Consider the following 11,780-nt stretch of genomic DNA (forward strand, 5'->3'; position numbering starts at 1 on the left):
CTAACATATATTTTCAACCCATTTTAGGAACTTGAAGTCAGTCTCAGGTAAAGAACAATGAGAGAAATCCCAGGTGGTGATGATCTCCACCTGGAGACATTGGGTGTATGTTAAATTATCGAGCTTGTATCTTTCCTGGGAAGTGATTATCATTTGTTTCTCTTGTGACAGCAGGGAGTGTTCTGCATGAGGAACTAATATGACACCAGAAAGAGGTGAAATGCCAGTTACAGAAACTTATTGCCAACGACTATCTAATAAATGTGATGACAGAAATAGCTCTATTGAAATATTAGTGGATGGTGACAAAAATTTACACTTCACAGAAGTTTTTTCTTTTTTCTTTTTGTTTGAGACAAAGTCTTGTTCTGTCCCAGGCTGGAGTGCGGCGGCGCCATGTTGGTTCACTGCAACCTCCGCCTTCTGGGTTCAAGCGATTATCTTGCCTCAGCCTCCCAAGTAGCTGGGATAACAGACGCCTGCCACCAAGCCCAGCTAATTTTTGTATTTTTAGTAGAGACAAGGTTTCACCATGTTGGCCAGGCTGGTCTCAAACTCCTGATCTCTGATCTCCCTGCCTCGGCCTCCCAAAGTGCTGACATTACAGGTGTAAGTTACCACTCCCAGCTGACTTTACAGGGTTTTTTTTTTTTATGGAGTTTCTCTCGTTGCCCAGGCTGGAGTACAATGGCGCAGTTTCCGCTCACTGCAATCTCCTTCTCCTCCTGGGTCAAGCAATTCATTCTCCTGCCTCAGCCTCCCAATTAGTTGGGATTACAGGTGCCTGCCATCACACCCGGCTAATTTTTGTATTTTTAGTAGAGACAAGGTTTCACCATTTTGGCCAGGCTGGTCACAAACTCCTCACCTCAGGTGATCCACCAGAGGCAGCATCCCAAGGTGCTGGGACTACAGGCGTGAGCCACCTCACCTGGCCCAGAAGTTTTAACAGTGATGTCTAAGAAGACATGGAATTAAGGTCAGCATGTGATTAAAAATGGTCCCCTTGTTGGTTTTGTCATTAAAATGAGATTCTTTTTCTTTATTAAAAACATTGAACAAGGCCAGGCGCGGTGGCTCAAGCCTGTAATCCCAGCACTTTGGGAGGCTGAGACGGGCGGATCAGAAGTTCAGGAGATCGAGACCATCCTGGCTAACACGGTGAAACCCCGTCTCTACTAAAAAATACAAAAAAACTAGCCGGGCGCGGTGGCGGCGCCTGTAGTCCCAGCTACTCCAGAGGCTGAGGCAGGAGAATGGCGTAAACCCGGGAGGCGGAGCTTGCAGTGAGCTGAGATCCGGCCACTGCACTCCAGCCCGGGCAACAGAGCGAGACTCCGTCTCAAAAAAAAAAAAAAAAAAAAACATTGAACAATACCAAGGTGGAGAAAAAGTGTGCCTGTTCACCCACCTACTTGGGAGGCTTAGAGGGAGAATCACTTTAGCACAGGAGTTTGAGGCTAGTCTGGGCAGCAGAGCAAGACCCTGTCTCTAAATAAATAATTTAATGAATAAGTAAAAACAGAAGGTGAAATTTGCAGTATAGTATTATCCTCAGAGAATTGTGTCTCCCTTTGCTCATTATTCGGTGTGTGTCAATTATATTATAGGTTTTTCATCTTATAGGAAAAAAAGTCATAGATTCTATACATATCTGTACTTTGCTTTTCTCACTTAGCAATATGGTTTGAACAAGGAAGAGCTTCTTTTTCACTTCACATTTGAAATCTGCTTATCTCCACATTCTTTTTTTTTTTTTTTTTTTTTTCCTTTTTTGAGACAGCGTCTCACTCTGTTGCCAAGGCTGAAGTGCAGTGGCACGATCAAGGCTCACTGCAGTCTCAACCTCTCAGGCTCAAGCGATCCTCCCATCTCAGCCTTCAGGAGTAATTGGGACTATAGGCGTGCACCACTACACCCGGCTAATTTTTGTATTTTCTGCAGAGATGCGGTTTTGCCATGTTGCCCAGGCTGGTATTAAACTCCTGAGTTCAAGTCATCCTCCCACCTCGGCCTCCCTAAATGCTGGCATTATAGGATTCAGCCACTACACCTGGCCTGTTCATCTTTTTCTGATGTAGAACCCACTCGGTGACAGTGTAAGAAAAATGTCAAGAATCAAGAAAGAGGCCAGATGCAGTGGCCATGCCTGTAATCCCAGCACTTTGGGAGCCCAAGGGGGTCACATCACTTGAGGTCAGGAGTTTGAGACCAGCCTAACCAACATGGCAAAAACCCGTCTCTACTAAAAATACAAAAATTAGCTGGGTGTGGTGGCGCACACCTGTAATCTGAGCTACTCAGGAGGTTGAGGCAGGAGAATTGCTTGAACCCGGGAGGCAGAAGTTGCAGTGAGCTGAAATCGTGCCACTGCAGCGTGGACAACAGAGCAACTCCGTCTCAAAATAAATAAATAAATAAATAAATAAATAAATAAATAAAGCCAGAATACAATACACAAGCAACTGAAATATTTCAACAGCAAAGAAACCCTCAAACAATCCAATTTAAAAATGTCAAACGACTTGAATAGGCATTTTTCAAATGACAACATACAAATGGTCAACAAATATATTAAAACACACTCATCACTATCTGGGAAATGCAAATCAAAACCACAATGAGGTATCACCTCTCCCCGTTTAGGATAATTATCATCAAAAAGACAAAAACAGATGCTGGCAAGGATGCAGAGAAAAGAGAACTCATGGTCGGGCGCGGTGGCTCACACCTGTAATCCCAGCACTTTGGAAGGCTGAGCTGGGTGGATCACGAGGTCAGGAGTTCAAGACCAACGTGGTGAAACCCTGTCTCTACTAAAAATGCAAAAATTAGCTAGGCGAGGTGGTGTGCGCCTATAATCCCAGCTACTCAGGAGACTGAGGCAGGAGAATTGCTTGAACCCAGGAGGCGGAGGTTGTAGTGAGCCGAGATCACACCACTGCACTCCAGCGTGGGCAACAGAGCAAGACCCTGTCTCAAGAGAAAAAAAAAAGGCTGGGCGTGGTGGCTCACACCTGTAATCCCAGCACTTTGGGAGGCTGAGGCAGGCGGATCACCTGAGGTCGGGAGTTCGAGACCAGCCTGACCAACATGGAGAAACCCCATCTCCACTAAAAATACAAAATTAGCCAGGTGTGGTGGCGCAGGCCTGTAATCCCAGCTACTCAGGAGGCTGAGGCAAGAGAATTGCTTGAACCTGGGAGGCGGAGGTTGCAGTGAGCCGAGATCGTGCCATTGCACTCCAGCCTGGGTGATGAGAGTGAAACTCTGTCTCAAAAAAGAAAAAAAAACACCAAAATACAAGAAAAGGGAACTCATACACTGGTGGTGCAAATGCAAACTAGTACAGCCACTATGGAAAACAGTATTGAGGTCCCTCTAAAAACTACAAATATGCTGGGCGTGGTGGCTCACGCCTGTAATCCTAGCACTTTGGGAGGCTGAGGCAGGCGGATCACGAGGTCAGGAGTTCAAGACCAGCCTGACCAACATAGTGAAACCCCATCTCTTCTAAAAATACAAAAATTAGCTGCGCGTGGTGGCACACGGCTGTAATCCCAGTTACTCAGGAGGCTGAGGCAGGAGAATCGCTTGAACCCGGGAGGCAGAGGTTGCAGTGAACTGAGATCACACCACTGCACTCCAGCCTGGACAATAGAGTGAGACTCTGTCTCAAAAAACAAAAGAACACACAAAAAAACTACAAATACAACTACCATATCATCCAGCAATCCCCCTACTGGGACTTTATCCAAAGGAAAGAAAATCATCACATTGGAGACACATTGACACCCTGTTTACTGCAGCACTATTCACAATAGCCAAAATATGGAATCAACCTAGATGTCCAACAACAGATAAATGGATAAAGAAAATGTGGTTTATACACACAAAGGAATACTATTCAAAGAGCAGAATGAAATCCTGTCACCTGAGGCAACATGGATGGAAATGGAGGACACTATTTAAGAGAAATAAGCCAGGAACATAAACATGCACATTCCCACTCGTATGTGGAAGCTTTAAAAAAAAAAAAAAGCTGGGTGCGGTGGCTCACGCCTGTAATCCCAGCACTTTGGGAGATCGAGGCGGGTGGATCACCTGAGGTCGGGAGTTCAAGACCAGCCTGACCAACATGGAGAAACCACGTCTCTACTAAAAATACAAAATTAGCCGGGGTGGTGGCACAAGCCTGTAATCCCAGCTACTCGGGAGGCTGAGGCAGGAGAATCGTTTGAACCCGGGAGGCAGAGGTTGCGGTGAGCCGAGATCGTGCCATTGCACTCCAGCCTGGGCAAAAAGGGCAAAACTCCGTCTCGAAAAAAAAAAAAAAAAAGCCTGGGAGACAGAGCAAGACTGTCCCCCACCCCCACAAAATAAAAGTTGATCTCTTAGAAGTAAAAAGTAGAACAGAGGATACTAGAGGCTGGGAAGGGTAGTGGGTAGGCAGGAATAGACAAAGATTGGTTAAAGTCTACAAAATTGCAACTAGACAGGAGGAATAAGTTCTAGTGTTCTATACCACTACCGGAGAACTAAAGTTAATAATATATAATTTCAGGTTGTTGGGAGAATGGCAATTGAGACTGAATGTTCTCAATATAAAGGAATGACGAATGTGTGAGATGATGGATATGCTAATTACTCTGATCACTCTAAATTATAGGTATCACAAAAACATCACTATGTACTCCAGGAACATGGACAATTCTAATTTGTCCATTTAAAAACAAAGAATTTTTTTTTAAAAAGAAACCATTTGGTTTTATGTGTGGACATAAGAGAGACAAAGTAGTACGTACACATATAAATTTATTTGTATAAAACAAAATTCAGAGAACATATCCTAAATATAAAGCATGGTTATTGAAAATACATATTTATTTATTTATTTACACCTGTGAATTCTGCAGGGACCCTTCTCAGTCCGGGACAGCCCTATGGGTGTTACCTAACCTTTATCCCTTGTGAACATGCTGATGTTTTAGGAGGTTGGAGTTGAAGGTGAAAGATTTTCCACAGTCACTACACTCGTAAGGCCTTTCCCCGCTGTGAACTCGCTGGTGATTACTGAGGTTAGAGCTCTGGCTAAAGGATTTTCCACATTCACTGCATTCATAAGGCCTTTCTCCAGTGTGAACTCTCTGGTGTTTAACGAGGCTAGAGCGGTTACTAAAGGATTTCCAACACTCACTGCACTCGTAAGGCCTTTCTCCGGTGTGACTTCTCCTATGTCTAATGAGACTGGAGCTCTGGCTGAAAAATTTCCCACATTCCCTGCACTCATAAGGCCGTTCTCCAGTGTGAACTCTCTGGTGTTGAAGGAGTGTAGAGCTATGGGTAAATGATTTCCCACATTCCCCACATTCATAAGGCCTTGCTCCAGTATGAACTTTCCAGTGTGCGATGAGGTAGGATTTACAGGTAAAGGATTTTCCACACTCACTGCACTCATAGGGCCTCTCTCCTGTGTGAACTCTCTCGTGTACAATGAGGTCAAATTTCCTGCTAAATAATTTTCCACATTCATGACATTCATGAGATCTTACTCCAGTATGAACTTTCTGGTGTTGGAAGAAACGAGATCTGTAAGTAAACAATTTCCCACATTCACTACACTCATAAGGCCCTTCTCCAATGTGAAGTCTCCGGTGTTTAATGAGGTGACAGCTCTGGCTAAAGGATTTCCCACATTCACTGCACATATAAGGCCTTGTACCAGTGTGAACTCTCTGGTGTGTAATAAGGCTAGAACTATGGATAAAGGATTTCCCACATTCACTGCACTCATAAGGCCTCATTCCAGTATGAATTCTCTGGTGTGTAATGAGGCTGGAGCTATGGCTAAAGGATTTCCCACATTCACTGCACTTGTAAGGCCTTTCTCCAGTATGAACTCTCTGATGTATAAGAAGGTCATACTTCCTGTTAAATAATTTTCCACACTCATCACATTGATGAGGTCTTACTCCCGTGTGAACTCTTCGGTGCGTAACAAGGCTAGAGCTTTGCCTATAGGATTTCCCACATTCCCCACATGTATAAGGCTTTTCTGAAGTGTGAACTCTCAAATGATCACTGAGGCTACAGCTTGTGCTAAAAGATTTCCCACATTCACTGCACATGTAAGATCTTTCCCTAATGAGGTCTCCCTGGTGCTGAACACGTACATGTTTGTAGCTGAAAGCTTTCACACATTCTCCCCAGTTGTAATGATTTTTTACACTGTGAAAGGCCACTGCACTCTTGGTTCTGTTTGACTTCTTTCTGGTGTGAGTAGCCTGTTGCTGAAGAAATCTTGATCTCGCCAGGAAATCCTTCCCAACCTCCTTGCAAGGAAAGGGTTTCCCAGATACTTCAAATGTGCAGCGGTTCAAAAACAGGTCTCTGTCCCCATTGCTTCTGAAGTGCTTCTGTCCAACATGCTGCTTCTGGTGCTGACGAAGGTATGCAGTAAATTGTAATTGTTTCCTACATGCCCCATCTGTATACAGTTTTTGACCATGGTGTGTTCCCTGGTGCTCAAGCAAGTGCAAAATCTCTCTCAAGACTGGGCCACATATCTCACAGGGATTGGTCTTCTGGGGAGAAGGAAGGGCCTTAGGAAGCCTAACCTGTGACTCCCGCTGTGAAGAAGTGCTCTGCTGATAAGGTGCCTCCTCATACCCTGCTCCACAACCACCTGAAAGAAAGAAAATGATGGTGAAGAGCATGCTGACTTCAGTGGAGTGGGGGTAGCCCACAGACAAACGTGCATCCAACAAACCCGGAACTGAGTCCATGGGGTTGTTTTCAGGACCAAGGTGTTGGGTTCAAGTTGAAGATGGGGCTGCTAGCAGAACTGGGCCTCTGAAGATCACGGAACTGGGGAGGGCTCCTAAGTTAAAAAACAGAGCCATGGGATGAGAAACATGGAGAAGCAGCAGGATACACAACTCATTCCTCTAGAGCAATTTTCAGTGAGATCTGTTCTCCTGCTAACATGCGCATTGTGTGCAGGTATGTGTCCTGGTCCAAGAAAATGTGACAACAAAATAGCAGCTGACATACGTGGACACTGGACACCTCATAACATACGATGTAGAGGCCAACACTGAAGAGCACTGCAGATAAGGCAGTGAGAAAAATGGGTGAGACACGGAGTCCAGAGATGTGGGGATTAACCCCAGGCTGCAAGTGAGAGACACAGAAACCAGGTACAGAGCTGACAAGCAGGCTAAGTGTCCAGAATGGGAAAGAAAAGGCAGTAATGAGGTTTGGCCCCAAATGTCATTAGCACCAAAATATTGGTCAAACAGGGTATGTTTCTGGTATGATTTGGACATAACCCTGACAGAATATCCTCCTTTAGGCGGTTCCCAGGGCCAGGATCCCTCTAAGTCCACCTTGCTGTGGGGAATCACAGCCATCCTCGGAACCATAGGGCCTGTCCACCTGACCCCTACGATCAAGAACATGGAACTTGGAATATGCAAGTACCCAAGACCAGCCCAGAATGACTCTGCACATGATAGCCCACAAGAAAAAAAAGCAACACAAGGAGAAATTCAGAGGAGGATTTTGCAAGTCCTCTCTCATAGTCCACATAACTGCTGGCAGAGGCAGGTATGAGGAAGTGTACCCTAGAGGAAGGAAGTAGAATCTGGGTCTCCAGGGCCTCCAGGAGCCTCAGATCTGGACAATGCCACCTGGTCAGGGAGACGCAAACAAGGTGAGATCCATGAGGCTGACTATAAGAAGCCTGACTCTGAATCTTTCCACATGAGGAAGCAGGTGTTGCCTGCTCAAGGAGAAAAGCAGGCAACATGCAACCTTAGCCCTACCAACTGCAGCACCTACCCAGGAACAGGAAGCTGTGTCAAGGGTCCTCTTGTGAAGACATATCTGTCCCTGGGGAAAGGGTAAGAGCAAAGACTAGCTCGGGACACAGAGGTGGGTGTGAGGACCTTACCCAGGGAGGTTGTAAGTGTCAAGTTCTCCAGCATCACATCATGGTACAGGCATTTCTGAGCCTCATCAAGAAGACCCCATTCCTTCCAGGAGAAGTACACAGCCACGTCCTCAAACGTCACAATGCCCTGCCAGGATGGGGACAGATGAAACCACAAACGGTTCTTCCTCTCAGGATCCATAATCCTTCCCCTCACACATTTACCCCATCCTCTTTCCAAGCTCCCCAACTCAGAGGAGAAAGCAGTCAACTGGTGCTGTTGTCTCCTAATGGGGCTCTTGGTCACCGGTTGCAGCCATCAGTAACAAGAGGCAGGTGAACAAATACATGTATCTAAGCTGAGGGCGTGGCGTAAGGGCAACCACTCCTTCCTGACAAGCATTCCTCTGGTATGATCAAGGTCACGTAAGTCTCAACGGGGGCACTGGGGCCACCAGGTACACTCCCTCTCCAAGTGCGTATCATTCATTATACTGCATATACCTCAGGTCTCCACATCCCACTGCCATATGACCATGACCACCACTACGTTCCATGCCACAGGCAAATCCTGGCCTCCCCACATGCTACCTGGGTGAAAGAGTGGATAACCTGGGCGGGGCACAGTGGCTCATGCCTGTAATCACAGCACTTTGGGAGGCTGAGGTGGGCAGATCACGAAGTCAGGAGATTGAGACCATCCTGGCTAACATGGTAAAACCCCATCTCTACTAAAAATACAAAAAATGAGCCAGCCAGGCGTGGTGGCACGGGGCTGTAGTACCAGTTACTCGGGAGGCGAGGCAGGAGAATCACTAGAACCCAGGAGGTGGAGGTTGCAGTGAGCCGAAATCGTGCCACTGCACTCCAGCATGGGTGACAGAGCAAGACTTAGCCCCCCCAAAAAAAAAAAAAAAAAAAAAAGAGACTGGATAACCAACAGCCAAATACAGACACGTGACATTGGACAAATGAGATCAACAGTTTATTTATTTATTTTTTTTTTGAGACAGAGTCTCGCTCTGTCGCCCAGGCTGGAGTGCAGTGGCAAGATCTCAGCTCACTGCAAGCTCTGCCTCCCGGGTTCACACCATGGCCCTATTCAACTTCTGTGCCGCACTTACCATCCCCTTGGCAGTCACTATACACCTAAAGCTCATTTAAATCACAGCCTCACTGGTCGCTCATCTCACACACAATGACTGTCACAAATGACCACATGACATTAATTTAATCTTCCAGCCTGAATGAAACACCCAGGCCTCCTCAAGTTATCACAAAATCCTGGATACCCACAACGTGGTGAATAAGCACGAGTTCTGTCCTGAGTGGCCTATGCATTTGCATCCATCTCATGTCCATTCTTCTCTTGGAAGCCCTGGCCCCTGCCAAATGACACTGTCTTTTACATACCCTGCCTTCACGACCACCTACTCCACCATCATCCTCCCCATCTTGGCCCACTAACAGCTTTACAACCAAAATCTAGAGCTTGCCCCGCCTAACCGTGCCCCACAGCTCACTCATCTCGGTGCACACAACAGCCACATCTGGAATATCTGCACCCTGAACTACTGGGTTTTTTTTGGTTTTGTTTTGTTTTCGAGACGGAGTCTCTGTTGCCCAGGCTGGAGTGCAATGGCGTGATTTCGGCTCACTGCAAGCTCCGCCTCCCGGGTTCATGCCATTCTCCTGCCTCAGCCTCCCTAGTAGGTGGGACTACAGGCGCCCGCCACCATGCCCGGTTAATTTTTCTATTTTTAGTAGAGACGGTGTTTCACCGTGTTAGCCAGGATGGTCTTGATCTTCTGATCCACTCGCCTCAGGCTCCCAAAGTGCTGGGATTACAGGCGTGAGCCATCGCGCCCAGTCACTACTCCCTAGATTTCAAGACCTGCGTGTTCATCTGCTCACTTAACGCCTGCATTTAGTAGGCTCTGAAAGATGTGACTCTTAGCATGACCCAAATAAACCTGATATCCCTAGTGAATATTACTCCTATTGCCAATTTGTTCATCTTAGTTGATGAAACTTCTTTCCCTACAGCTACTAATACCAAAAACCCGGGGGTCTTCTCTGAATCCTCGGTTTCACTCCCTCACCTACATTATGTAATTTAGTTGTCCCTTTTGAAACCGCGCATCCAGAATCTAACCACATCTCCTAAACCACGATCCTGGGCCAGTAACCCTCACTTGGACTAGTCTACCCTGATTTTCCTTCCTCCTCCCTCAACCCCACAGTTTGTTGCCCCACTGTGCACACAGATGAAGCCTGTGAAGACCTTGGTAAATTACTTTTTGATTCAAACTTGCTATTGCCTCCTGAAAACACACTCAACTTCTCAGGCAGCCACTGCAGTCCTGACGCCTATCCTCCTGTCCTTTGCTTCCTACCAGAAAATAAGGAGACTTGTGGCTTCATAAAGGCTTCCAGCTCCGTACTGCACCTAACCGTTTGCACATCTTGCACCTTTCTGGAAAAACCTTCCACCCCTGTTCATATTGGCTGCCACAAATTGGAACTCTATATGCACACTCACACGGACATAGAACCCTGGGCTTGGGGTTCTCCCAATGTCTTCAGAACTAAGGGCTGGGGGAATGGCACTCCGCAACCCAGACAACCTGCGGATGGGAGTTAAGGCTAGTGAGAGACTGGGAAACCCTCCCCTTCCCGGCGTAGGTTTCATAACCCCCTCTACAGCCAAGGGAAACGTGGAAAGGGCCAGGCCTCAGAGAAGGGCATCCATAGCAGTATTAAACGGGCTTAGGCCTCCTTGAAGCCCCATGCCTGGCCTCGGAGCCGGGTGCCCTCGCACTGGCTGTGTCACCTCTGTGCCCCAGGGCTCGGTGGCGCCTCTCATCAGGGGCCCCTTGCAGTCGCGCCCTCCCTTTCCCAGGTGTTGGAAACGGGCGCCCCTCCGGCGAGCCCCCATGTCCTGTCCTGGGCTGCAGGGCCGCGACCAGGCGCCCTCGGAGTGCTACGACTCGCGTGGGGAGGGCGGGGAAGGTCCGGAGGACGCGGCACATACCTGGGCCGGGGCCGTCAGCTCGGCCGCCGCCATCGGACTCTGTGGGCGGAGCGGGACAGGAGAGGAAGTCCTTATTCCGGGCCGGGCCGGGCCGGGATACCCCGGGCGCCGCCAAACCTCAGCTTCGCCTCTGTGCAGCGGGGAAGACTCCTTTTGCGCCCTCTCAGTCAGTCACGGACGATGCTGACTATCGCTCCGCTGCTTTCTACCAAGGAAAGAGTCCGGACAAATGCCAAAACGACCGCCACCGGGAGGACGACGGAAGTCCCGCCGCGACCGCGCGTGCGCTTACGGAAACGCCACCTTTCGGAGGCCTCACTGGCTGAAGATCGCCGTCGCCCAACGCAGGCCATTCTGGGTAATGTTGTAGGCACTGCGGAAGAGTGAGGGTCGCCTCCACCCCCTTCCGGAAGTAAAGTCCAAACCTCTGTAGGGGGCGCTGGGAAATGACACTCCAGGTTGGGGCGGAGGCGGGGCTTCGCTGTTTCTTAAAGGAGACGTACCCAGGTTTCTACCGATTGCTGTCTGAGAGTGTTTATTTGAAGACGTGTCATTTCGTGTGTTCCCAGAGGCACATATCCAAATGCACATGTTATTACATACAATCAATCAGTCACAAAATATATCCACTGGAAGAGAAAGCAAATAAAAATGACTATGTTGCGGCCGGTCGCGGTGGCTCAGGCCTGTAATCCCAGCACTTTGGGAGGCCGAGGCGGGCGGATCACGATGTCAGGAGATCGAGACCATCCTGGCAAACACAGCGAAACGCCGTCTCTAAAATACAAAAAATACCAAAAAAAAAAAAAAAAA

At 47.8% G+C, this 11,780-nt stretch overlaps 1 protein-coding gene across 2 annotated transcripts; it reads right to left on the reverse strand.

The window, feature by feature from the left end:
* Positions 1-4,797: 4,797 nt before the first annotated feature.
* On the reverse strand, positions 4,798-11,367 carry ZNF256 (zinc finger protein 256). 2 transcript variants are annotated; one of them, XM_023184410.3, is made up of 3 exons: positions 10,968-11,367; positions 7,955-8,081; positions 4,798-6,685 (listed from the first exon to the last, which is right to left on the reverse strand). In XM_023184410.3, the coding sequence occupies exons 1-3, from the start codon at positions 10,998-11,000 to the stop codon at positions 4,962-4,964; spliced, it is 1,884 nt and encodes a 627-aa protein (XP_023040178.1). In that variant the 5' UTR covers positions 11,001-11,367; the 3' UTR covers positions 4,798-4,961. The 2 variants fall into 2 exon arrangements, with proteins under 2 accessions (XP_023040178.1, XP_023040179.1); XM_023184411.3 differs by lacking the exon at positions 10,968-11,367 and adding an exon at positions 6,770-6,880 and having other exon boundaries at positions 7,955-8,072.
* Between the last annotated feature and the right edge of the window lie 413 nt (positions 11,368-11,780).

Source organism: Piliocolobus tephrosceles, chromosome 21, assembly GCF_002776525.5.
Source record: "Piliocolobus tephrosceles isolate RC106 chromosome 21, ASM277652v3, whole genome shotgun sequence".
NCBI classification, from domain to species: Eukaryota; Metazoa; Chordata; class Mammalia; order Primates; family Cercopithecidae; genus Piliocolobus; species Piliocolobus tephrosceles.